The sequence below is a fragment of the Dendrobates tinctorius genome, unplaced genomic scaffold, assembly GCF_039654945.1.
Source record: "Dendrobates tinctorius isolate UK_male_01 unplaced genomic scaffold, ASM3965494v1 ptg000085l, whole genome shotgun sequence".
NCBI classification, from domain to species: Eukaryota; Metazoa; Chordata; class Amphibia; order Anura; family Dendrobatidae; genus Dendrobates; species Dendrobates tinctorius.
Genome location: NW_027361753.1, coordinates 757,630 through 785,531, shown reverse-complemented (window position 1 = coordinate 785,531; position 27,902 = coordinate 757,630). Strand labels below are relative to the sequence as shown.

At 44.7% G+C, this 27,902-nt stretch overlaps 1 protein-coding gene across 3 annotated transcripts in view; it reads left to right on the top strand.

Annotated features, from left to right (window-relative positions):
* The window catches only part of CTIF (cap binding complex dependent translation initiation factor), a 191,546-nt gene that overhangs the window by 78,359 nt on the left and 85,285 nt on the right, over window positions 1-27,902 (top strand). For all 3 annotated transcript variants that reach the window (XM_073584749.1, XM_073584750.1, XM_073584751.1), the window contains one exon: window positions 19,825-20,281. In XM_073584749.1, the coding sequence (XP_073440850.1) occupies window positions 19,825-20,281 (457 nt within the window). The remainder of the gene's footprint in view (window positions 1-19,824; window positions 20,282-27,902) is intronic.

Here is a 27,902-nt window from a genome sequence, read left to right as displayed (position 1 = left end):
CTTAAAACCTGACCCAGCCTATTTACCTAAAGTGTCATCACATTTTCACAGGTCCCAGGAGGTAGTCCTTCCTTCCTTCTGCCCAAATCCAAAAAATAAGGGGGAAGAAAAGTTCCACACTTTAGATGTTAAAAGGTGCCTAGTACAGTACTTAGAGGCCACCAAAAAGTGTAGGAAGGAAGGCTCTCTCTGTATGTTTCCAGGGTCCTCGGAAGGGGCTCAAAGCATCCAAGAGTACCCTGGCAAGGTGGATAAGGGATGCGATTGCCCTGGCATATTCATCCAGTGGGAATACCATCCCAGAAGGGCTGAGAGCTCATTCCACAAGGGCAATGGCGACCTCATGGGCTGAAAGATCTGAGGTATCAATAGAACAAATCTGTAAGGCGGCCACCTGGTCATTACCTTCGACCTTTTTTAGGCACTATAGATTAGATCTAGCCTCTACATCTGACCTGACCTTCGGGAGAAGGGTCCTTCAGGCGGTGGTCCCTCCCTAAGCTACCAATCTCTGAAATTCTCTCCGTGGTGCTGTCATGGGTGAGAGAGAATAGCTTAGTTACTCACCGATAACGGTGTTTCTCGGAACCCATGACAGCACCCGCTTATTCCCCTCCCCTTCACGAGTATGGTGAGCACGTTTTATTGTTAGTAGAGTGTTTCCGTTTAGGCACGGTGCTTTGATAAGTAAGCAGTATTATAATATTGTGTATGTATTTCTGTTGTCTAACTAACCTGGAGACCCTCTGATGCTCTGTAACCAACTGAAGGCGGAGGAGAGGTACCGCCCTTTTTCTGTAGGTTCCTGTCCCTGAAGGGCGGATCCCCTCTCTCCGTGGTGCTGTCATGGGTTCCGAGAAACACCGTTATCGGTGAGTAACTAAGCTATTTGGCTACTTGTATCTTTCGTGGAAATATGACGAGAGGTTGGTAGATGTTCCTAATTCTAGAGAAAAGAAGAAATTCTCTTGTTCCTTTTCTGCCCTTACTAGAAGAGTTGTGTTCCTGGTTACAGTGTGCTTTCTCCAATGTAGCAGCTCGTGGGTGTGGTCTCTGACTCACATGTTCCACTGATTGGTGGAACACTGCTCCTCCTGGGTGGTACTTCACTCGGCTACCAGCAAGATAACTTTACTCCCCACAGATAATATAGAAAAAGGCAGCTGCGAGGCCAACATACCTGAACTTGAATGGTTTATACTGATTCTAAATATTTACAAATTACTAATATACCGGTATTTCCAAAATTGTCCCGATCTTCAGCTACCGGCATGGTCCTGGTAGCTCCACTTATCTTCGACAGAGGAGGTTGTTTCCTTTGTTGGTAAATAATGTGTATTGTACCTGAAGGAGGCTGGATGCAATGGATATCCACTACACTTAGCTGGACACATTTAAAGCAGATCTATCATACGGTTTCACAATAAATAAAATTGAGAACTATACATCAGGCCTGGTTAGATTGGTGTACTTATTTTGAAAATCCACATTAGAATGGCTTTATAAGGCCTTTGCAACATTTCAACACCCAAACTAGAACTGGACTGCTCATTTTAGGAAAACCTTCAAAGCAGATAATATAGCCATTCTAATATGGGTTTTCATAGTAAATACACCAGCCTCATCAAGACTAAGATCTAATAATAAATGCAGTTCACATTATAAAATCTGGTGCCAGATCCGCTTTAATATGCATCAATACGTGCCAAGGTTATGGAAAGTTGGACAAAAGTGCAGGATGTAGCATTTTTATCATCCACTGTGATAAATTTGGTGCAAGTTTACTCTAATTATTAGAATTAGTAAATCCGCCACATTGTGTCCTCAGTGCAGTGACATTCGCCCTGTTCCCCTGTCGCCACCTCCCTCTCAGCTTCATGGAAAGCTTTTTAGAAATTATAGACTTAAAACCTCGGAAAATAGTCTGTTTTTCATTTCCTTCCCCAAATTATACAGGACGCTGTGGAACATGTAAGAGCCGTATAAATACATTGTAACGATGGACGTCTTGATGGTGCGTTCCACGCCAGGCCATGTGTCCTGAAGCACAATGCGTCTATCTGCTTTTTGTGGGTTTTGTTTTTTTTTTCTTGGCAATAATAATAATTATTTTTTTTGCATTTCTGTTTCGTTTGTTGCAATGCGTGGGGCTTATTATAGAATTCCTAGTAATATGACCCCTTTTGTCTGGCTATTGCCATCACCAGTGTAGTTGGAGTGCAAGGTACAAGCCATTGGGTGCTGGGGATGAGCATGATTTGGGCCAGCGCCATGTTTTTAGGTAAGTCAGCAAGATCTCGGGTAGCTGTCATCCATTTGTAGATAGGTGTTGCAGAGCTGAATATGTCATGCAGCTTCTTGGCTCAGCCAGGCAGCTTTGAGATGATGCAGTAGACTTGCCGGCAGTCTTGTCAGGCCTTACCAGTAGAGGTGAGCAAACCAGATCTTTATAGTTCGGGGTTTCGTGCCAGACCCCTAGTGTCCGGTCCTGAACTTGGAACACGGACTTCTCCTGGAAGAGTTCCAGGACAAAGTTGCAGTCCCCATTCACTTTTATGAGGTTCGGGTTGATGTTCGGTAGAGTTCTGGCACCTGAACTGAACTTTGGACTGAAGTTTGGTCGAACATCAGTATTTGTAACCCAAAACCAGGAGTGGGTGAGAAATGCAGAAGAGGTGATGGGTTTGTATTCTCCTTTTCCTTTGTTTGTCCCACTCCTGATTTTGGCTTACAAATACTGAACGTGTGAACGTGGTCTAAAACTGCGAAAGATGTCAAGAAAACTTGCGTGGAGTTCGTTCATGCCTCCCAGTCTCCTCCTCACTGTCCTGTGTATGACAGTAAGACAACTGGCTGCAGCAGGAGCCTCTCCCCTGTGCAGTAATCCCTAATCACCTCCCCTTTGACTCCTGGAAATCTATGAATACATCTAATATATAAAGCTCAATGTGTGTGTGTGTGTGTGTGTGTATGTCCGGGATTGGCATCCGCACAGTCGCAGCTACAGCCACAAAATTTGCCACAGTCACACGTCTGGACACCGAGAGCGTCATAGGCTATGTTGTGAGGCGAAGTTTTAACCCCGCATGTTCCAATTCACCAAACAATTTTGCCCCCTATCTACATAATGGGGAAAAAGTGTGTGTATCAAGCCACACCCCTCATTATCATGTCATAATGGTTGCCATGGCGACGCTGTCGTCGTCCTAGGTTGCAAGCCCCGCCCCTCATTATGATGTCATAATGGTTGCCATGGCGACGCTAATGTCATAATAGGGTGCAATGGCGAAGATGTTGTCACCATGGTTGCCATGGTGACGATGATGTCTTAATAGGTTGCAATGGCGACGGTTATGTCAGAACGGTTGCCATGGTGATGATGTCATATTGGGTATATGGGCACGGGACTATGGGATGGAGGATGTGTGATGGGTATATGGGCACTGGACTGTGGGATGGAGGATATGTATGACGGGTATATGGGCACAGGACTATGGGATGGCAGATATGTATGATGGGTATATAGGCACGGGACTATGGGATGGAGGATGTGTGATGGGTATATGGGCACGGGACTATGGGATGGAGGATAATTATAATTTTCTATAACTAACCACAGTTAGTTACTATGCCCGGGCAGCGCCGGGCTCTTCAGCTAGTTATTAATAAAATGAGAATTAACTTTTACCAATTGGGTGGTGTGTCCCTGCGCTCTGTGATGCTGTCCAATCAGTGCCTCCACTGGGTGTGTTCCGAGCACTGATTGGACGGCGTCAGAGTGCGGTTTCATACTTTTCCAGGAGGAATAGTGGAGGAACATCACAATTTGGTGTTCTAAGGAAAGTGGCTTCAGAATTGTTATTTCATAGAGTGTACAAGTAGTTACCAAAACTGACATTTCAGCAGAGGGGACAAGTTGATCCATAAGGGTTAGTGGGTGTTAAAAGGTGCACGAGCGATGAGGCACGTCCTTCTGTGGAAGTCAGAAAGCTCCATTCATGAGCAATAGGGGAGAAGGAAATAATCCACAAATAGCTAAGTGTTTATTCTCTAATATGTGTTTCCCATAAGCTGCAGTCAGTAGACCGGGTGGGTGTGTGCTCTTATTATTACCCCAAATGTTGGAAGGAAATGGGATCTATAGACGTGAGGAGACGTGGGAAAGTCTGTCCACAAAGACCCCGTCTCCGTATAGTCCACACTATTGTCTGATTCATGCTGAATCTCTGCATCTCATTTATGCTGGACGTTGCACCACTTATAAAGAGCTGTTGTCCTGGACCAGAGATTGAGGAGCGATCGGAGGAATTCAGGAGGTGGTTATGCAGGTTCCAGGCTGTAAGATTTGTTTTTTATCCAATTATGCCCTCCTGGCTGGAATTGGTTTTCAGTTAATGTAATACCTGGCGCTGCCACAACTTAGCGTATGACACTGTGACGCTGCCAAGAGTGTGGCGTTGCACAGCCAAGGGGATGTGGCGCTGCTGCTGCCAAAGGTGTGTGGCGCTGTCGCGGCGTCTAAAATGGAGAGAATATAACAAATGCTGGACATTCGCAGTGGTGGCAAAAGTTGGACCTACACTGATCTAAAATTGATGGTCTTTCCTTAAAGTTCCAAAGACTCCCAAATAAGCCCTTTTAATGGGTAGGTCCACAACTGCTCAGTTCCGCATCACGAGGTTAGGGATGCAGATTACAATCCTGTTGACTGGTCCTGTGTGGTCGGTAGAGTTGGGTGAATAGATTCACATGACCCGGTCCATTGGTCACGTCAGTAATCTGTGGACGCCATGAGAATGGTCTTTTAGCTGACGACATCCACAGATGAGCCAGTGTGGCTCAACGTCACGCCGGAAGGATGACATCACACCAAGTGAAATCATCAAAAAAGCTTCATGTGTTGTTGAGTAAGAGACTGTTCTTGGGACTGAGATTACTGACATGACCTATATACATCAACTCTAGAAGCCGACCAATATTCCTCATTCGCGATACTTGCTGGTCAAACACAAGTCCTGCCAGGCACCTGTCGACACGACGTCACCTTGTGATGTGGAAGTGGGCAACGATTTTCAACATTTTAAGTTTCTGTTAGATGTGTTGAAGTGGACCTGGACCACCAACCATACTAGACTTGGGCACCTCCCTTCATCAAGCGTTTGACTAAGAGACGATATTTGTAGAACGTTTGCGCTCCACAACATGTATTTGCCTCTCACTGTGTTCCCAAAATCATCTCTAAACTTTGGTGGCTGCCAAGTCCTGGACACAATTTGTGTGACTCGGCGCCACAAAGTTTCGGATTCGAGGAACCTAAACGCTGATGTGATAGAAATTTGGAGAAAAACACGTCTCGCACAAGATTTCATTGTGGAATTTCGCCTTGGTGAGCGGGGGGTCTGTGGTTATTACCATCTGGACTTTGTTGAGATGAGAAAAACTAAACAACAATAGTTACAAAAACTCTAATTCTCCCAGTGGCCCCCCCCCCGATGTGGGACCAGGATGGATTCCTCTTCTGCAATATTAACAACTGCACGTGACACACGAGCTCATATTGCAGGGCGACAAACAATAACCGCGATGGTCGTGTTGAAGCAGACAGCGATTTTAAAAAAAAAAAAAAGAAAAAATCCTACATAAAATTTAAGAATGAAAATTTAAAATCTTGTGAATTCAGCCACCGGCTCGTCGGAGCTCACATGTGTTCTTCATTTGCTGCGAGGTTCTCGGAGAGTACGTTTTGATTTACACACAAATGTCTTCCTCTCGGCATGAAAACAGGAAGTCATGGTCCTTTTTGTATTCTAGCTTTTTTTTTTTTTTTGTTCTTTCAAGAAGATGTGATGGTTAAAGGAACACACGAGCAATTATTCTTCCCAACTTAAAAGTAAAAGATAAAAATGTCTCTAGTTTTTATTAATTCATTTGAAGCTCGGACAAAAGACTCTGGAAGATGGTGGCGTAATGAGGGGCTGTTTTACGTCGGCCTCGATTGAAGAAAGATGTTGCAAGACTATCTCTCCGAACTTTAATTGGTTCCTTCAGAGATCACGAGCACAAGTGTTGCTTTTCCTGGAAACTTTGCGTTTTTGGGAACTGTTTGAAGAACGGGAATGCAAATGACTTCTCTTATTGAAGATGCAAGAAAAATTGACAAGGTTTTCTTTTTCTTTTTTTTTTTTCTTTTTTTTTTTGGAAGCTGAAATTTAAGGGGTTGTTTTTTTTTTTTCGTTTTTTTTTCTTATGTTAAGTGGAATCTCCTAAAATAAAAAAAATCTTTTAAAGGGGTTGTCCAAACATGGCAAGTTATCACTTTTCCACCGAATTGGCACAAGCTTCATTATCGTAGGGGTTCCGCCATTCCAACAGACGGCGCTCTAAAGTGCCCCCTTAGACTGAAGCGATGACACTTCTTTCTTTGTCTCTCTGAGTGCTGGAGATGGTGAAGTTCAATTCTGTGCCATCAAGAATGGTGAGGTGATGCGTCTGCACGGCCATTGCTTCATTCTAACGGGACACTTACGGTGAGTAGGATCAGCCCTCCTCAGCTGTCTATATGGGCAATGTAGGTCATAGGAAGCTGAATAAAATGATGCTTGGATATCTGCAATCTGATGTCTTATTCCGGAGTAATCCCCATTTTTGTTAATATGGAAATGAGCTATTAAGATCTATGGGCCGGACATAGATCTCCCCGAGAATCTGTCTCCATGGCTTACTGTAAATGAAAGGCGTAGCCAGTGTGAGTCGTACTGACTGATAGTCAGCTCTCCTGATCTACATGTCTCACTCTGATAACTCCCTCTATCATTTACAATAATCTCTGGAGGCAGATTCTCGTGGAGATCTATGTCCGGCCCATAGATCTTAACGGCTCATTTATATATTAAGAAAACTGAGGATATCTCCATAATACACCAAATCACAGATATCAAGATATCGTTTTATTCGGCTTCCTATGACTTACATGCCCATTTAGACGGCTCAGGAGGGTTGATCCTACTGACAAATTCTCCTTTAAGAGCGATTCCAGCAGTAGGAGCCCGAGCAACCTACAAGTTATCACTTATTCTGTCCAAATGTCTCATTGCTTTTAAAGTTACTAAAATATATATAAATATTCTGCATGGGTTAGATCATGTCTTTACATCCAGAGCTAGATTCATAATTCTGCTGGTTGTCACTGCAGCTCTTGAGCGGCAGACAATTTCTTCACTGCTTAGCTGATGCATAACCAATATGGGAGACTTTTTTTTATTTTAATTTGCAGTATCTAATCCATCCATTTTTCACAAGATGTCATTATACATTGTACAACGTGCTCTATACAGACCAGAAGGTGTGAGCTTTAGAGATGAACGAGCTGAATTCTGAATGCAGCTCTGGTTGTCAATGGAGCAATGTTCACAAGCATTTGGAAGCTATTTAGCCTCTAGTATTAAAAAGAAACACAATCTCAAGTACTGAATGCATTATTTATAGCAAACTCCTAGTCATTCCAACTAGGATAACATTGCGTAAATACCCTATGGAGCTCCTCCACAATATTCAACATACGAGAAAATTGGAGCATATAAACCATAATATTGAAGTCCAAAAAGTATCAATATAAAAAGGATTTTAATTATACAAATATTTGAGAGACTACAATCACAATTATTACGAAAGTTAACAAACAAATACAGAGCTACTTGACAAGGGTCAGAATGCACTAAAAGGGAGAATAGGTAGATTACATGGATGGGCCCCCCGAGGAAGCTACCGCGAAACGCGCGTAGGGGCGCGTGCCTGCACATGGACCCTAGCATGGGTAAGGGGTAAGGGATAAAGCCATCCATGTAGTCTACCTATTCCCCTTTTTTCTCCCCTCTTGTGTTCGGGGCATAATACCGTGAGATATTGTATGGACATTGATTAACGGGAATAGGTGCTCACACTGTTTCCCCCGTTTTTCGGGTTTTTATTCTGCATCGTCAGTATGCACATTTTTGGACAGCTGTGTGTTATTAATATGCTTTATACAGATGACCCTACCCATGTGTTGCGCTCATGAAGCGGCACGTTTTTTCTATATTGGTGCATTCTGACCCTTGATTCTAGTCTATCTCTTAAATATTTGTATCTTTAAATTCACTTTTATATTGATACTTTTTGGACTTCAATATGGTTTATATGCTCCAATTTTCTTGTGTGTTGAATATTAGCCTCTAGTATTATAGTATGGGTGTTTTTTTTGCAGATCTTGTACGGTTTAGAAGCTGGTCCCCTCCATACACATTAGAATGAAGTTGTCAGAATCTATCCATAGGGAACACTGTTACATCGCCCCTATTATTTAGCTTTTTCGTTGCAGCGTACCTGGTTGAATAGCGCTGTATGCATACGCCGCCATTTTTATGAGTCACAAACCTAAAATGAACGGAGTCTTCCGCAATTCTGCAGAGCTAGACGTTTCTCCTAGTCCACAAATTTACACCGATAGATGAACGCCTGCTTGTCGGCTAGTGTAATTTAGACTGCAGCCCCGACGTGGCATGAATTGCATGAGACCATCAAAGTGAAGAATGCGGCATGACCCAGCCGCTTACATGTAAAATTACGTGCAAAGATAAAAAGGAGGGTTTATTGTGGATTCCTAGGCTCTCTTCCCGCACTGTATGGGCAGCTGTCACGTAACAGCTTTTTATTAGCTACGTGTACTTTATAACCATTCTGTCATCAACAGTATATTTCCGCATGCAGAGTTTAGGCTTAGTAAATAATCTGAAGAAAAAAAAGTGTAAAGCATGGAAAGGGGACTGCACGGAAGTCCGATTCTGTAAAACATAAAGAGATGAATTTTAGATTTCTGAAGACTCCAGTAACCTAAACATCAGAGTCGCCGAGCAAATCTGTGCATAAAAAACAGCAAAGACCCCCAACATAGATATTAGATAACTGGACCATGACTTTTATTTACATTCTAAGAGTAACTAAACTTTTTTTTTAATTTACATCTTAGACATGATACTTTTATAAAATTCCAGTTTGAGCTCCTTTAGAAGCTCCTTTCATCTGCTCCTCAGCAATATCCATATTTTACTTTCCAACAATCTGTGTAACGGACTTTCCCCTATCTGAGCCCCTTCTACTTTCATCCCCACATTCAGAAATAAGAATTCCCATGATTTGATAATTTGAGTATAATGAACAGATCTTTGCTGAGCAGCAGACAAAAGCAGTTTCTAAAGGAGCAGGAACCGGGCTTTGAAACCACACTGAAGCACAGTGTTCGGGGGGAGATAGAAGCAATATAAGTTGATAAAGTATGTTACAAATATTTGCAATGCCTGTAGGATAATTAAAATGAATAAAACTGGTTAATCTTTAATGCTGATGATTGAAAATCAGGTTTTTTTCTGAACACTCGTGAACATCTAATTTTTTTTATTTTTTTTTAATATTCCAATGTAAATATTTGTAATTGACCGCGACCTCAGCGTCTCCCAGAAATGCCAATATATTTAGCCTAGCGGTACAGTATAAACATGATAACAGATGAACAAACACGTATGTTTGCGTCTCATAGTATTGACCAGGAGCTGGCTGCCGCTCTGTGTTGTCTATTTAGAAGGACGGACAGGCAGCCGGACTGTCACTAATGCAAATAGACAACGCCAAAGCATCGGCGCGTTCATGTCTTGTATGGCGGCACACCGTGTCCTGATTGTCTGACAAATCTGTATCCTATTTTTTTTTGCCTTTTTTGAGTCATTTTATCAGTTTCATAAACAGAGCATCTGACAGGGTTGGAATTTTTTTTTTTTGTTTCCTCTTTGCAAAATTGCACGGGAAATGCAAGGTGTTCAGTCGACTAGTCAAAAAACAAAAAAAAAATATTATTATACTTCACTCACCTTGCTTTTGTTCATACCTTAAGCCGCAGATTCATTGTTCTTTCTGCTGATTTTTTCTTTTTTTTTGCATTAAAGGCCATTCTCAAGGTGTTTTTGTAGCAGAAACTGAACAAACACTCCAGATCTCAATGCGCCTCAAAAATTTGGCGTTTCCATTCATTTTCTGCTCAGAAAACCTTATAAAAGACGTACAGCCAACGTATGGATTGTGTGCATTTTTTATGTTTGTGCCATTTATTAGGAGTTTTGCGACACGTTTATGCAACTTTTTCAATTTTTTAGCATTTTTTTTTTTAAAGTTTTCATTATCTAGATGTTTGACAAAAATTCATTATTTGCATCTTTTTAAACTTTTGCTCAACTTTTTTGTGCCGTAACCTGCATCATTTACAAAACATCGAAAAGGGTTGTGCTATAGTAAAAAAAAAAAAAAAAAAAAATATTATGCAAATGAGCAAGTAAAGGATCCTTGCATTTGCTCCAGTTTCATTAAACGTCCTACGCTATTTTTATTAACTTAGTGCAAACTCCACAGGAGAAAAAAAGTGGAAAAAAAAAAAAAGTAAGACAATGACTAAACAAACCCTCAAGTGAAGAATCGCGGCCTAATTTTGCCCCACTTTTTTTTGCTCTAGAAAGTGATCTTCAAACTTTGCCATAATTTTGTCACACGGTCTCCCAGACTAATCTATCCCCTTTTCATCAAGGCCACACACTATTTTCAGATCAGTCCCAAACTATAGAATAATAGTAAAAAAAAAACAAACAAAAACCTCCCACAAATGTCACTTGCCCGAGTGCAGCGCCAGCTCCCTTCCACTGCCTCGGTGATGTCAAGACTACAACCCACTTCTCATGCCTTCTACATCAGCATAGCCTCTGAGCTCAGTGATTGGCTGCAGCGGTGATGTGCATTTTAGCTGCATGCCATTTACATCAGCATAGCCTCTGAGCTCAGTGATTGGCTGCAGCGGTGATGTGCATTTTAGCTGCATGCCATTTACATCAGCATAGCCTCTGAGCTCAGTGATTGGCTGCAGCGGTGATGTGCACTTCAGCTGTGACTTCGCTACTGCAACCGGAGACCGGAGCAGCGTCAGTCAGCCAGTGTTAGATCTGGGAACGGTGAATACTAGTTGTTGTTTTTTGGGTTTTTGCTTTTTTTTTTTTTTTTTTTTTTTTTACTAATATCCTGATGTTTGGTGACTACTTTCTTAAAAGTGGAAGCCCCCTTTAAGGACAGACCATCAATATTTAGCCAATAATAGTCTAGGTGTCTGGTTTTGCAACTCGGGCAGCGGCATCCTTGTTTTGAGGGTCCTAGCGAAAGGTCACTTGGAAAATGTAGGTAGCCTTCCACAGATCTCAATCTAATAAGACGTCTGGCCAAACGCCTGTGAAATCTGTCGGATAGATCCCCTCCATTAAGCTTCCCGGCTATTTGTGGTGTTTCATAACTTTCTATTAATGACCGACATGAAGGCCGCGCTCCGACCGTTATAGCCGCTGCCAGGAATGCGGCCAGTAATAGATTTCGGGGGAGAGCGCGTTATTCTTAGTAAATGGGAAAGTGTTTTACAACTGATGCTGATCTGTAATTATATGGCTGCTACATTCCAGAAAAAGTGCGGAAACTAAATCCAAATGTCAATAACGCCCAGCGGTAAGAAAAAAAAAAAAAAATACTCCGGTCTCAGGAGTCAGCCGAGCGATCCAGGTGTCATGATGGTGAATAATGCCGCTGTTCCTAATAGCATCCATGGGACGGCATCGGAGTCAGCAGCTGCATGTGTGGGCAAGGATGCACAAGCGAGGTCATTAGGGAAAAATGGTGCATCACATGCCGACTGCAACACATCCGGTCGCTCCAGCGCTCGACTCCTTATAGTAAAGCTAGCCGTAAAAAAAATAAAAATGTTCACACTGGCCGCGGCCACAGGACCTAATACTAGATTTTAACTTCTAGTTCTTCACACCCACATTACACCAATAGTATAATAAGTAAAAGTATAAACTTGGCATGTGAGTTGTACAAGAGAGGGAGGAGGTGAGTTGTAACATCACCTATTGTAAATGGTAGATCCTGTATCATCAGGCATTGTACAGGAGGAGGAGAGCTGTGACATCACCTATTGTGAATGGTGGATCCTGTGTTATCTACTGTATATAGAGATGTTATCAGTAATTGCACAGGAGGAGGAGGAGGTGAGCTGTGACATCACCTATTGTGAATTGTGGATCTTGTGTTATCAGTCATTGTACAGGAGGAGGTGGTGAGCTGTGACATCACCTATTGTGAATGGTGGATCCTGTGTTTTCTACTGTATATAGGAGGTTATCAGTCATTGTACAGAAGGAGGTGAGCTGTGACATCACCTATTGTGAATGGTGGATCCTGTGTTATCTACTGTATATAGAGATGTTATCAGTAATTGCACAGGAGGAGGAGGAGGTGAGCTGTGACATCACCTATTGTGAATTGTGGATCTTGTGTTATCAGTCATTGTACAGGAGGAGGTGGGGAGCTGTGACATCACCTATTGTGAATGGTGGATCCTGTGTTTTCTACTGTATATAGGAGGTTATCAGTCATTGTACAGAAGGAGGTGAGCTGTGACATCACCTATTGTGAATGGTGGATCCTGTGTTATCTACTGTATATAGAGATGTTATCAGTAATTGCACAGGAGGAGGAGGAGGTGAGCTGTGACATCACCTATTGTGAATTGTGGATCTTGTGTTATCAGTCATTGTACAGGAGGAGGTGGGGAGCTGTGACATCACCTATTGTGAATGGTGGATCCTGTGTTTTCTACTGTATATAGGAGGTTATCAGTCATTGTACAGAAGGAGGTGAGCTGTGACATCACCTATTGTGAATGGTGAATCCTGTGTTATCTTCTGTATATGGATGTGTTACCTTTTATTGTAATTCTGTCACTGAGACTCCTAAAATCTTTTCTGGACAGAATAGAAAGTGAGTCTAGTATAGAGTCTAGTGGCCAGTGTGAAATATATAAGATTTGTATTGCCGATGGTGTTCTATCCAGTCGGTGCTGTAAAGGTTGTGTTGTGAGTTAATATGAGGGGGTCTTGTATTGGGCACGGTATTGTGGGGGTGGTGTTATGTCTGTGTTACTGTATTGGGTTGTTGGTATGTACGGTTGTATTTTCAGTGATGTTATAATGGAGGTGGTCTTATACTGCCGTTGTATCGGGGGTGGTGTCGTACCGGTGTTGTGGCAGTTTCCTATCGGGTGATCCACTACAGACTGAGCGCTCGTACTTTAGTCGCAGACTCCTGGCCTCCATATTGTATGTTCTTCTGGTGAATTGAACAATGATATCGCGTATACAGAGCAGGGAAAAAAAAATCTCCATCATTAAAATTCAGGACTTTAGCATATATGAAGGTCGATCGTCTGACTGCACATAAATCATGTGAAATCCTCTGGGACATTGCAGAGAGCTCGGCTGTGTCCTGGTTCTGTCACTTCTCCGCTTCCTTCCTACGAGGTCTCTGCGTTACCCCCACTACAAATGTAAATTCACTGACGGATCCTATACGTCTTGTATTTCTCATTATTAATCTCTGCCGTCCATAAAGAGTTAATGCCGAATATCTCTGCTGCATCCGGAAAACAAGGTCATTCTGGTCTTACTATGCAGCCTGGCTCTTAACATGGGAGCAAAGCGTCCTCTTCTATCAATTTCACATTGATGGGGGTCCACCTGATATCGCCCCTACTGACCGGCTGCCTGGAGGTGATGCAGCGCTCCATTACCATCACTCGTTTATTGTGGCTCTGTCTGGTACTGCAGCTCGGTGATTGGGTTTCTAGATGTTGGACACCCAACGATTAATTCCTGATCTCTAAGGACCCCACAGATCACAGCCTGGGGGGTCTCAAGCCCTTATTTCAGTCACAGGGGTTGGAGATTGAATGGAGTGGTATGGTCACATTTAATCTCTTTTCTGTTAAACACCTTTAGATGCCGGAGCCACTACTGACAGTGGTATCTAAGGGGTTTAAGTGTGTGGATTAGTTATCGTCGATCCTGGTATGAACACTTTTCACATATTGATAAAACCAAGGAAAACTTCATCTCCGTCCGGTCAGTAAAGGAGGCTTCCTGTACTTTTTGCCTTTTTTTTTTCATAATGAACTGAATATACCTTTTTATACTTATATTTGATGCCATGATATAAATGTTTCTCAATTGTTACGACTCGTGGCACCAAGGACACAATCTACGGCTACGCGCGGACTCGCAGCGCGGCTCACCTAAAATAACACCGGAGAAGTTGAACGAGTCAAGTACGGCCTTGCGCTCTGCTGTGACGTTTGTCATTTTCATGCTGTTTTTCTTTCGATCGCAGCGTTATTTTTAGTTTTTCATTCATAGGATGAACTTTTGTCTCTTTATCCTTAGAGAACTCCTATTAATAAGCGGTAGATAGTAACTGTTGTCAGGTTTGTGGCGGTACAGGTTACAAATCCTGCACTACTATAATCATTATCACAAGCCGGGTATTCAGCGGATTCCATTCCAGCGCCCACGGATTATATCCATGTCATCATATATATGAATGTCTGCCGAACTCGCCATCCCTGGTAAGGACCGGTTGACTGTCTAACGTACAAGGCGGCGCTGTGTCTGCAGATGTTTGGGGAAAGAAGGATCAGGCTGTTGGATTTCAACATGTCCGATCCTTTTGCTTTCCAGGCAGATATGCAATGTCTGGCACTTGCTCCTTGCATGTGAATTGGGGTAGAGTGAAATATCCTTTGGATGTGTTATAAATCTCTGTTCCGAGATGAGCCCTTTTTGGAACCTGAAATGAAAGATGGGCCAACTTGAACAGAAATGTTTGACGTTCGTACCAGACTGTCGCCGTTTGGGGCCTGAACGCAGAGAGAGACACCATCCCTCCCTCACCCCGTATATCCAAACTAAAAAGCAGTCTTCTAATTAGCCATACGGCCCGTTTGCACCACATACATGACGCCTAACCCCGGACCTGCGCTGATTATTTCTCCATTTCTGCTCCATCTTCGAAACAGAAATCCAAAAATAACAGCAATGCCGAAACCTGCACACGACCAATCCAGCAGAACCTATTGCTTATGATGGGGTACATTGGGTTTCCATCGATTTTAGCCTTCAGTATACTGGTTAGCAAGGAACAAAGCAGGGATCTGTAAATGAATGCAGTAAACCTGTAGGGACAAAAAGCATAGCTGCCGATCCTGCACACATGCCCCAGAAATTATCAATTGCTAATCCTTTTCTAATGAATAAGACAGGTGCACGACACCTGCAGACCGTGCATGCATCTCATCAGGCATCTATAGCAGTGCCTTTTTGTTTAGTTTTTTTTCTAGAGGGGCTTGTGTGTATATTTATGTATATGTATAATATATATAATTAGCCGAAATTGTTCCATTTTCTTACACGTTTATTTCCTTTGTCTGTATTGGAAAAAGAAGTAGATAAAAAAGGCAAATTGGACATAATTTCAGACACAACTTGACAAAATTATTTGCATCTTTCCACAATTGTGGTTTTACAAAAATATATATATATATATATATATATATATATATATATTTCTAATGAAATTTTCACCAGATGTCAGTTACAAGCCACCCAGTCTACACAGGCAAGGAAATCAAACAATAGACGTCCATAATTTAAGTTATATGCAATAATGAGAAATGACATCGGGAAAAGTATTGAACACGCTTAATGAAATCTATTTAAAGGGAATTTGTCTCCTCATTTTCGGCCTATAAGCTGCGGCCACCGCCATCAGGAGCTTATCTACAGCATTCTGTAGTGCTGTAGATAAGCCCCCGATGTAAACTGAAAGATAAGAAAAAAGAGATTATACTCACCCTGGCATTCGGTCCAGTCCGGCGCCTCCCATCTTCATACGATGCCGTCCTCCTCCTTGCTTCTCCCTCGGCTCGTGCGCAGGCGTACTTTATCTGTCCTGTTGAGGGCAGAGTACTGCAGTGCGCAGGCGCCGGACCTCTGACCTTTCCCGGCGCCTGCGCACTGCAGTACTTTGCCCTCAACAGGACAGATAAAGTATGCCTGTGCAGGAGCCGAGGGAGAAGTAAGGAGGAGGACGTCATCACTAGGAGATGGGAGAACCCAGACCGAACCGCGACACCAATCGCCCCCGCCCCCCGGTGAGTATAATCCTAACGTGTTTTTCTTATCTTTGAGGTTTCATCGGGGGCTTATCTACAGCATTACAGAATGCTATAGATAAGCCCCTGATGGCGGTGGCCGCATCTTATGGGGCTAAAATGGGGGGACAGATTCCCTTTAATACTTTGGACGAAATCCTTTATTGGTGATGACCACTTCAAGACGCCTCCTCTACAGAGAAACTAGTCTCAGGCATTGCTCAGGTGTTATTTTGGCCCATTATTCCACATAAACACTCTTCACATCCTGAAGGTCCCGTGAACTCCTTCCCTGAACTGAGTTTCACTTATTCCTCCGTTTTGATGAAGTTTGAAACTCCGAAAATGCGATGGCCTATAAACTGCAGAAATTGATTGCTGTCTTTTCATCATCATTTGATGGCAGCGCAGTATAAAACATATGGTTTCCAGTACTTTTGAGTTCCAAGCATGAGCATCCATTATGTAATTGGGTTAGGCAGTGCAACTCGCCATTGGGTGTGAGATGTATCAGCAGATAAAATATCTGTGTCCTGCTCAGATCTTGCACTATACATAACGCATCTTTAGTCTTGCCAGGAGGGCCCCTTTAATTTCTATGTACCCCAGCTTTGCGCTGGAGAGCCATGCGGCTGTTACACACTCGTGTTCCTTTCTTTCCAAGTGCTAATCTGTTGTGCTGTTGAAGAAGCAACAAACCCCCCCCCCCCTTTTCCCCATCCCTGGATACCAGCGACCTCAATCAACAGCTCCGTATATTTAGAAACCCCCAAATGAATAGCGGTGCAGACTCCATGGGGAATTGAGGCGCAGTAGACGCTAGATTCCTGCTACCGCTCATTTGTTTTCTTTTGGCCCATAGGGAATTGGTGCTCGAAGAAGAGAAGAATTAGCACATATTGTTATAGCAGTGTAATCCCGCAGATAAAGTCCTTGCGTTTCAGTGACTGCCTCACATTTGTCTGATGAGGTCATTCATTACAAATGTCCCGCTCCTCTTCTGCCGTTGTCGGCTCCTTCCTTTCAGCTTTTGTTTTACGATTCAAATGGATGTCACAATTGTCTCCATGTTCTGGTTCTTTACTCTGGGTAATTGCCAGGTAGAACCATTACTTGGCCATTGAAGGTCCATCTGTTTTTTTTTTTTTTTGTTTTTTTTTTCTATATTGGCGCAGGACATCCCTCGAAGACTTCTTCTCATCTCTGGCTTTTTCATACAAACTGGCCAGTTTTTCTCTTTACTGGCATTATCTGTCAGGTTGAGAGTCGGGAAACCCCAATACATTGAACAATTGGCCTAGCCGAAGTAGGGTTGCCCAACACAAATACATATTGACATATCAATCTCAAAAGCCCAAGGCTTACACCCAACATTGGGGGAGAGAATAATAAATAAAAACAAAACAGAATGAACACAATACCTCAGATTTGTGACCAACAGTAGAATGAATACAATACCTCAAATTTGTGGCCAAGTGGACTCCCCTCACCCCGACGCACGTTTCGACGATAATGATAGTGGCAGTTTGAATATGATTTTTGTTGGTTTGTAAATTTTATCGATCTCTTTTGTTTCTGGAATTATCAGGTACCAGAATTTGTCATTATCGTTCAAAAGATGTATGATATTTATGGGCTGCTTCAACCAATGCAATGTCGACAGACAAATGATTCTCAGGTTCGATTGTGAACCTTGTAGACATGAAGCCATCCACCATACCCACGTGTCAACTTATGGGCTTCTAGTAAAGGATGTTGTGAGTTCAAGGCAAAGACAGCTCCAGAGAAAGTTCCTCCAGGAAATCTGTGGGTAGCCTTCTCTGCATTAAGTTGCTGCCTATCAACACCCTTTGGAGTTATTGTATGAGGGAATGTATCTCAAGGTGTCAAGGTGGTTTTTCTTTTTGGCTAATGTATTTATAACAAAGCCTGCCTGAGTCACACTCCTCGAGGTGTCAATAGGCCATCAGCTCTGCAGGATTTCGGGCTCTCCGGGGATTTCATGGTCAACTCACAGTGAAACACTTTAATTTGGAAAGGCTGGGGCAGGCCGAATCAGTTTGTTCAGGAAGATCTATAAAGTCTCGGTTTCTTCCTGGTCTTCTCCCAACTCCCTGGAAGATGATCCCCACAGGATCCCTATATTTGTTTTCCCACTTCCATCATGTAGACACCACCCAATAACACCCATGTTGAATGGCACCATTAGCAGTTATTCACGACTCCCCTTATTCCAATCCGAATGTGCTATGTCTTTAAAGGGTTTGTACAGGATTTGGAAAGCAATGGCTGCTTTCTTCCAGTGGTTGTGCCTGGTGCAGCTTTGTCCCTTTAAATTGCACAGGGCTCACCTGCAATAGTGTGAAAATAGGTGCTGCACTTTTACTAAATAATCCACGAGAAACAGGCAAAATGGCAACGCGTTTCGAAACGCTTATCTTGATAGCATTTATGGATCATAAGTGACTCCTTCCATTTTTTGCATTTATGTCTTGCCTATTTCTCATGGATCATTTAATGAAACACAATATTAAATACATTTGGATCAAGAGATCTTGAACTCTTTCATCCTTTTCTCATTTACTGCACACAGACCGAGTGATCCGTGCCCCTGGGGATGTTAGCTGGAATTTCTTTCTACTACCCAGTTGTGTTGGCCTCAGGCAGACAGAATTTGATCGTTTTTTTAGGAAACCCGTTGTTCCAGTTATTTTTTTTCCTCGCCAACCTTGGCTTGATAGAGAAGTGTCTCCCTATTTGTATACAGAAAGAGACCTGTCAATCAAGTTTGGCAGGGAGAATCCAGAGGAAACTGCCCAACAGACTCTTCCCTCCTCGTTCCCGGCTCATTTCTTAATACATGGCACGTGTCTTTCTTTAATGAGGGATTCTGTCAGACTTTTGTGACCTTAGTTTGAAAGTAACTGGTTCCCTTTTTAAAAGGTTCTTATTTGAGATGAGCAAATCCATTTGCAGGACCCCATTTCATGACTGCCGGACTGGAACCCTGCAAGACCGCTGGATCGGAGCGCTGCAAGACCGCCGCCTTGCTGCCACCCTTGTTGCCTCTTCTAGTTTGTAGGCTCAGCACAATGTCATCATTTCAATGTGATGCAATCATAACGTCACACTTCTCTTATTAATTGAGAGAGGCGCCGATAATGCAGTCAGTTTGCAGGTGGCTCGCAGTCCGGTAGCCACGGAATACTGACAGTCACTGGGCCAAGGTCCTGCCAATTGATTCGCTCATCTCTAGTTCTCATATATTGATTTAGCTTTAGGATAATTTGTCAATATTTGATCATTGGGGTCCGACACCCAGCACCCCCATGATTAGTTGTTTGTATCTCCTACTGCGGCCGGTTGTCTACTCTGTACAGAGGCGTAACAGGTGAGCTCAATAGTAGGGGAGGTGCAGTACCCAAGAATGGAAACTACACAGTATATGTCGCTGTGCGGGTCCAGCTCCGTACACTGTGCCTATTGGGGTCTGCATTCAGCTGGTCAGTGGCAGAGGCGGCTTACGGACCCCCACCGATCTGATTTTGATGACCCATCCGAAGTATTGGTCATCATTGTAACTAGGAGGATCTTGCGATCATGGTGCCCCATCTGCCTCTGTTTGACAGTATTTTTATTTCTATTTGATGCTTGTAATTCTCCCTCCAAAATGAGATCAAAGAAGGACTGGAATGGCGCATAATTTTTTGTCAACTTCTTTCTAGGAAACAACAGAAATCGCAAGGGGGGAATAAGCCGCAACAACAAACACAACACAACGAGCACCAACCGGTTCCTCCCAAACACAACACCAGGGAGCACCAGAAACCGTACCAAGGATGCCAAACACCGCATTCCTCAGGCAAGCAGGGTCATCATGGGTACAGCCAAAACCGCCGATGGCACCACAACCAGAGGCACTCGCCAAGTGAAAAAGACCCACAGAGAAATGCCAAAGACTCGGAAAGCCTGAAGATAGAGGACGCTACAGTTTGCACAGTTCACATCCCCCTAGAAATTCACCGCAGCACAGAAACACCCGAGAGACAATCCCAGCAGACCGGCAGCAACGAATCCGAAGCGAAACGTAAAGACAGTATTCAGAGCAGAGATGGGGAGAGGCCGAAAATAAACCTGCTCCAATCTTCCAAAGACCGGCTTCGGAGACGGCTCAAAGAGAAGGTAAGAACACTGCGGACGGGTTAGCTGTCCAAAAGGTTTACATGTATGGTGCCAAGAATGCAGAGATGGGGTGATCAGAGCTCCGGAATGCTCATGCTCAAGCAATGGTCTATGAGGATGGAGAAAGAGCAGAATTCGACTTTCTCCGGTAGGCCCATAGTCAACAATAGGAGAAGCCGTTAACGGTACAGATGAAGTGATTGAGTGGGCGGTGAGTCGCTGTGCCAGGCTGTGTCGCCTTGGCGGGCTCTATCCCCATATAGTGTTTGCTATTGGTTTTGCCTTTGTGATTATATTTTCAGACAGATTTTGATGACGTACCAAAATATGTTTTAAATATACATTGCTTTTTTTTTTTTTTTTCCCCACTTCAAAAAAAAAAGAAATACATTTTGAAAACTTATTTTGGTATCCTATTGTCCAATAAAAAATGCCTGATTTACCAAAATATATAATTATTTAAACTGCACGTTAAATGTCGGAAAGCCAGAATTTCCATTTTTTGGTCTCTGTACATCCCAATAAAAAGTGGTCAAAATATCGTATGTCCCACAAAATAGTATCAATGAAAATGTCCTCTCTGAGCGGGAAAAAACTTAAGTCCTCCCACATCTCCATGGACAAAAAGAATAAGTCGCAGGTCTCAAAAAAAAAAAAAAATGGTGACACAAACAATAATATATAAATATTGTACATACAATATAAAATATATACATAAATAGCAAAAAATAGAAGTACGCAAATACTGAAATCGTTCTGACCTAGAGAAACCTGGTACCATTTTATTTTTACTACTCGATGAAAATTATAAAAAAAAAAATAAAGGCAGGGAGAAAAAAAAAATAGCCAGGGATTAAAATGGGACAGACCTTTTCGAATATGAATGTGCGGTCCTGCAGAGGGCAGCACTGACTACACACACAGCCAGCTGTCCTTTTTGGGGGCAGCCCGGGGTAGAGAAGGGGCTGAGCAGATTGACATATAGTATAGTGGAAAAAGATTCAATAATACCTGTATTTTATTTATTTACTTCCTTGCCGATTATGCTCTACGTGGTGACTCACAACTATTTCTGTATACATATTGCAGTATCCCTCTTTCAGCCTCATCTCCAATTGTTTGGTTCAATCTGGCACAAAAAGGAAGCTTTGCACACTCTCTGTAGGGGGATAGTTGTAGTTACTCACCGGTTAACGGTATTTTTCGGAGTCCATGACAGCACCACCTGAGAGAGGGGATCCGCCCTCCAGGAACAGGAAATCCTACAGATACATAAGGGCGGCACCTCTCCCACGCATCAGTTGGTTTACAGAGCACAAGAGGACCACAACGGTTAATAGCATAATTTATATACAATACTCTACATGACTATTAATTACCCGTGTACATATCATAGAATCGTAGAGCTGGAAGGGACCTCCTGGGCCATCTGGTCCAACCCCCTGCTCAAAGCAGGATTCGCTAAATCATCCCAGTCAGATGTCTGTCCAGCCTCTGTTTGAAGACTTCCATTGAAGGAGAACTCACCACTTCTCGTGGCAGCTTGTTCCACTCATTGATCACTCTTAACTGTCAAAAAGTTTTTTTCTAATATCTAATCTGTGTCTCCTATAAGAGGAAGAAGTGCACACCCAAATTAAACTAAAGGGAGGGAATGTACGGGTGCTGTCATGGACTCCGAAAAATACCGTCCATGACAGCACCACCTGAGAGAATTACAGAGAGTAATAATTACTTTAGGGAGGGACTACAGCCTGCAGAACCCTGACACCAAAGGAGAGGTCTGAGGAAGCACCCAGGTCTAGTCTATAATGGTTATAAAAGGTGCTGGGAGAGGACCAAGTAGCTGCCTTACATATCTGGTCAATTGAGACCTCCGATCTCTCTGCCCAAGAGGTTGCCATGGCCCTGGTGGAATGCGCCCTCAGCTTGCCAGGGGCCGGTTTGCCTTTTGAGGTGTATGCTAAAGAAATGGCCCCCCTAATCCATCTCGCTAGCGAACTTTTTGAAGCCCTAAGGCCCTTTCTAGTGCCCTGATAGGAAATAAATAAGGCATTATCTTTTTTCCAGGGGTCGGTGACTGCCAGGTACTCTAGAAGACATCTCCTAACGTCTAGCGTGTGTAATTTCCTTTCCTTATCGTTCGTGGGATTAGGGAGGAAGGATGGAAGTACTATCTCCTGAGTTCTATGGAAACTGGAGGCTACTTTAGGCAGGTATGCCGGATCGGGTGTAAGAATTACCCTATCATCCCTGAATTGTATGTAAGGAGGGAGTCTAGATAGTGCCTGGATGTCACTCACTCTTCGGGCAGATGTCAACGCCACCAGGAGTGCCACATTAAGGGGATAGGTTTTTCGTGGAAGCTGATGATATAGGTTCAAACGGGGCCTCTGTCATGGCCATAAGAAGAGGGTTTAGATCCCATGGCATACATTTATTTTTTACTAACGGTCTGGACCTGCCTGTTGCTTTAATAAACCTATTGATCCAATGGTTGCTGGCGATGTTGCAGTTGAACAGTGCCCCAAGAGCTGACACCTGTACCTTGAGGGTGCTGGTGGCGAGTCCCATATCCAGACCTTTTTGCAAGAACTCTTAAGATCTGTGCTATGGGAGTGGACTGTCCAGCTACTACCCCTGAGCTCTGAAGGAATCTCTTCCAGATCCTCACGTAGATTTTTGTTGTAACCTGTTTTCTGCTTTTAAACAGGGTGTTAATTAGGGACGGGGAAAAACCTCTCTTTGAGCAGTGCCCGTTCAAAATCCACGGCGTCAGATGTAGGCCAGTTACCTGAGGATGGTAAACTGGGCCCTGGGACAGGAGGTCTGGGATGTTTGGTAGGACCCAAGGGTCGGATACCGACATGGTCCTCAGGCATGAGAACCATGCCCTCCTGGGCCAAAACGGGGCGATCACTATAATCCTCGCTTTGTCCTTCCTGACTTTCCTCATCACCAGGGGTAGTAGAGCCAGTGGAGGGAAGGCGTATGCTAGCCTGAAGTCCCATTTGATTAGAAGAGCATCTACTGCCAGAGGGTTCTCCCTGGGATTCAGGGAGCAGAACCGTGGCACCTTCCTGTTTTCTCTGGTGGCGAAGAGGTCCACTTCTGGCTGTCCCCATTTTAGTACTATCTGGTTGAAGATGGACGCTTTTAAGGACCATTCTCCTTGCTTTAGGAGGTTGCTGCTGAGGAAGTCTGCCGTGGTGTTTTCCTTTTATGTGCAGAGCTGTTAAAGACAGAAGATGTTGCTCTGCCCACTGGAACAGCCGTTCTGCTACCTCCATCAGGGGCTTGGACCGAGTGCCGCCTTGGTGGTTGATGTAAGCCACGGTGACCTGATTGTCGGAGAATATACGAACATGGTGCCCCTGTAGATACACAAGAAGGTTTTTAACTGTCTGCCTGCTCTACGGCTGTTAGCTCTTTCAGGTTGGAGGACATTTCCAACTGATGACTGTCCCACAGGCCCTGAATTAAGGTTTCCCCCATGTGGGCCCCCCAACCCGTAGGGCTTGCATCCGTGGTGACTACCCGGGCTATGTTATATTCCCAGGGTACTCCTCTGGCTAGATTGTTCTCGTCTAGCCACCACTCAAGGGATCTCAAAGTCTGTTGGGACAGAGTCAACCGGCCTTCTAGATACCCGCCCAGGATTTTTTGGTGGCGTAAAACCTCGCTCTGTAGCCCCCTTGTATGGAACTGGGCCCACCGGACCGCGGGGATGCAGGATGAGAGAGAGCCCACGAGGGACATTGCCTTCCTGAGAGACATGGAAGGACTATTGGAGACGTTCAAGACCTGCTGACGTAGGCGGACCAATTTCTTGGGAGGAAGACGACATTCCTGATTATGCGAATCAAGGATTAAGCCCAAGAACTGCTGGACCTTCATGGGCTGTAGACGGGACTTCTTGATGTTTAATAGCCACCCTAACCTTTCTAAGGCCAATTTTGCTTTCTGCAATTGATCCAGACAATGGACTGCTGTTTTTCCTACAATAAGGAAGTCATCCAGGTAGGGGATTACTAGGATGTATGCCTCCTGTAGATGGGCCATAACCTCCGCTATAACTTTAGTGAACACCTGGGGGGGGCGACTGCTATACCAAAGGGAAGGGCGACATATTGGAAATGCTGCAACGACCCCTCCAAATGAACTGCCACTCTAAGGAAACGCTGGTGAGACGCATAGATGGGTTTATGGTAATAAGCGTCCTTTAAATCCAATACCACCATAAAACAATTTTCAAACAGCAACTTTATTGTGGAGCTGATCGTTTCCATTTTGAAAGGTCGAATGACTAGGTATCTGTTAAGCGCCTTCAGATTAATTATGGTCCTGTAGGAATTATCAGGTTTACGGACCAAAAATAGGGGGGAGTAGAAGCCTTCGCCCTTCTCTGCCTCTGGTACCTTTATCAGTACCCCCTTCTGGCATAGTTCAATAACTTCGCTTTCTAGGGCAGTCTGTTCCGCCAAGGAAGACCTAAGCGGAGTGACTCTAAAGCTGCTCTGGGGGACACAGGCAAATTCGATCTTTAGGCCTGTGGCCACCAACCCCAGGATCCAGTTACTGTTCGAGAGCCGCGACCAGGCTGGGTAGAAGGCCGATATTCCACCTCCCGCCGGGGCCTCTAGTCATTGGGGAGGTTTCTTGGACTCACGGGATGCTTCTTGGCGTCCCCCTCCAAACATAAAACCGGTACCTTTCCTTTTCTTATCTTCCCATCTGCCCCGGTCCCTGGATGACCTCCTCTGAAAAAAATCTCTTCCTAGCAAAGGGACGCCTATAGGAAGTGGTGGGTAGGGAAGGGAATTTCTTTTTATCATCGCCAGCCTTCTCCAGGAGTTCATCTAGGACTGGTCCGAATAGATATTCTCCCTCACATGGGATGGTGCAAAGCCGGGATCTGGCCTGGATATCCCCGGGCCAGCATTTCTGCCATATAGCCCGTTGGGCTGCATTCAATAGCCCTGCGGCCTTGGCCGCCATTCTCGCAGAGTCTGCTGAAGCGTTGGCTAAAAAGGCTGCCGCATCCTGGATGGTAGGTAGGCTTTTTAAGATAGACTCCCTCGAGGCTCTGTCCACTAGCTGTGTTTCTAATTGGTCCAGCCAGACCATCATAGATCTGGCCGTGCAGGTAGCTGCGACCGCCGGTCTCAGGGCGCCAGCCGACATTTCCCATGCGCCTTTCAAGTAGGAGTCCGCCTTTTTGTCCAGCGGATCCTTCAAAGAGACCATGTCATCAAAGGGAATAGTGGATTTTTTGGACACCTTAGCCACTGCTGCATCCAATTTCGGGGCTTTGTCCCATTTATTCACTACAGGGTCCTCAAAGGGGATATCACAGTTTAAAGGCTAGTGGTAGGGAGCCTTTTCTTTCCGGTTTCCTCCATTCTCTATTAATCAAATTTTGGACGTTGTCGTTTAACGGGAACGACTTATGTTTCCTGGGGTCTAAACCCCCGAACATTAAGTCCTGTGCTGACCGTTCAAGTCTGGCGTCTGTTACCCCCATGGTAGCCCTAACTGCCTTGACTAGTTTGTCCACTTGGTCAAGACCTAGGCAGAAACGGCTGGCGTCTTCCTCTGAAGAGGATGCGGAGGTGGAGGGTACTGGAGTCTTCGTTGCCTCTAGGGTCTGCTGAAGAGCCTGACTCTGAGAAGCTCGCCCTCTTTCTCTTCCTAAACGACTCCCCCTGGGGTACGGTTTTTAGGGCTTTAACTCTCCGATCTGATTATTTCTCTTAGACTTGTAGCGAAGTCAGGGGTCTCTTCTGCCACCTACAGGAGGGGGGACAGAGCAAGTAAGTATGCTTGTAACTTTTTGGGACTACGCCCCCCCCTTTTTTCCGTTTTTTTACCGTCTGCCGTATGCATGACTGGCACAGCCTCTTAGGGTAGGCATCCGGCAAGGGGCATGTACAAAGGGCGCATTCCTTGTTTTTTTGCCTTGTCAGTACATTTCTTCCCCTGTAGGAGGAAAAACATAAGGGGGATACTGTGTCAGGGCACATTCACGAAGATCTCTTACCCTGATCAGAAGGCGTAGGTACCGGATCACGGGGGGGGGCGAGCTGGATCCTTCGGCCTGGAGGAACTTCTGTGGCCGGATTGTCCAGTTCGTTTCTTCTTTTGCTGGGAGCTGGTTTGGGACCTCTCTGAGGTACGTTCCTGCTCTTTGTCCAGCTGTGGCACGGGAGCTTCCAGCTCGTCCATCCTGCCTCTGAGCTTGAAGCCGCTCGGCAGTGTCCATCCTGCCTCTGAGCTTGAAGCCGCTCGGCAGTGCATCTGAGCCCTTTTTCTCCCCCCGGAAATCCGGGTTCGCAGGTGACGTGGCCAGGGGCTGATTTTCACCCCATTCTCCCCGACGTCCACCCCCCCAGCGTGCCGCGCCGCCGACGCACGGGGAGAGAGAAAAGCCGGCATCTGATTTCCGGTCCAAAGCCACCAGCCCCGCCCCCCGCTGCACCACTTCCGGTCCGGGGACGCGCAGGCCATCAACGCCACTGGCCCCGCCCCCCCCCTGCGCCACTTCCGGTCCGGGCGCGCGAGGACGCGCAGGCCACCGACCCCGCCTCCCGTCGTGTCACATCTGGTCCAGGCACAAGCGAGGACGCGCAGACCACCGGCCCCGCCCCCCGTCGCGTCACAGCCGGTCCAGGCACGCGCAGACCACCGGCCCCGCATCTCACCAGTGCCCCAGCGGCGCCGACACATAGCGCCCCCCCCCCGGACGCCACCAAAGCGCAGCCGCACGACCCCGACCGCGATCCTGGCGAGGGGAGCCGCACCAGCCGGAACAAGGACCGGGATCCTGGGGGGGGAGGCCCTACTTACCTGCCGGTGCCGGCCCAGGAGATGGGCATCCACCGGACCCCACTCCCACCTGCCTCGCACACTGCTGTGAAACCCTGCGCGGGTCACCTGAGTCGGACAGCCGGCCTGGGGATTCCTTCATCCATGATAGTATGATCTGTAGGGAATCCTGTCCTCCAGGAACAGGAAACCAACTGATGCGTGGGAGAGGTGCCGCCCTTATGTATCTGTAGGATTTCCTGTTCCTGGAGGGCGGATCCCCTCTCTCAGGTGGTGCTGTCATGGACGACCGAATAAATATATATTTACACACACATTTTCAACAATGATACCGTTTTTGTTTTTTTTGTTTTTTTTTTACATTTTTTAAAAGTAGAGGACCTGATGAAGTCGGATGACTGCAAAACGCGTGGATAATAGACTGCTCAAAAATATCTTGGGTCTCATGTTTATCATCAGCAGAGCAGCTTACCCAGTTTCTTTCCATTATTGATTTTCATGAGCGTGAATATAATTAATAGTAGTAATAATAATTATACGTTATTTTAAATGAGGAAATGAAGAAAAAAATTATCAAATTACTGTTTGTTTTTTTTCTAAAAAAAAAAAGTAATAAAAAGCAATAAAAATGTTTAATATACCCCAAAATGCTACCAATAAAAAGCTACAGCTGGCAGGACAACATAAAAGTCCTCATACTGTTCCATCATTGGAAAACTCATAATTATCTCTCTCAGAAAATGGCGACTCAAACCATGATATATATATTTTTTTTTTTTTTTTTTACATTTTTTAT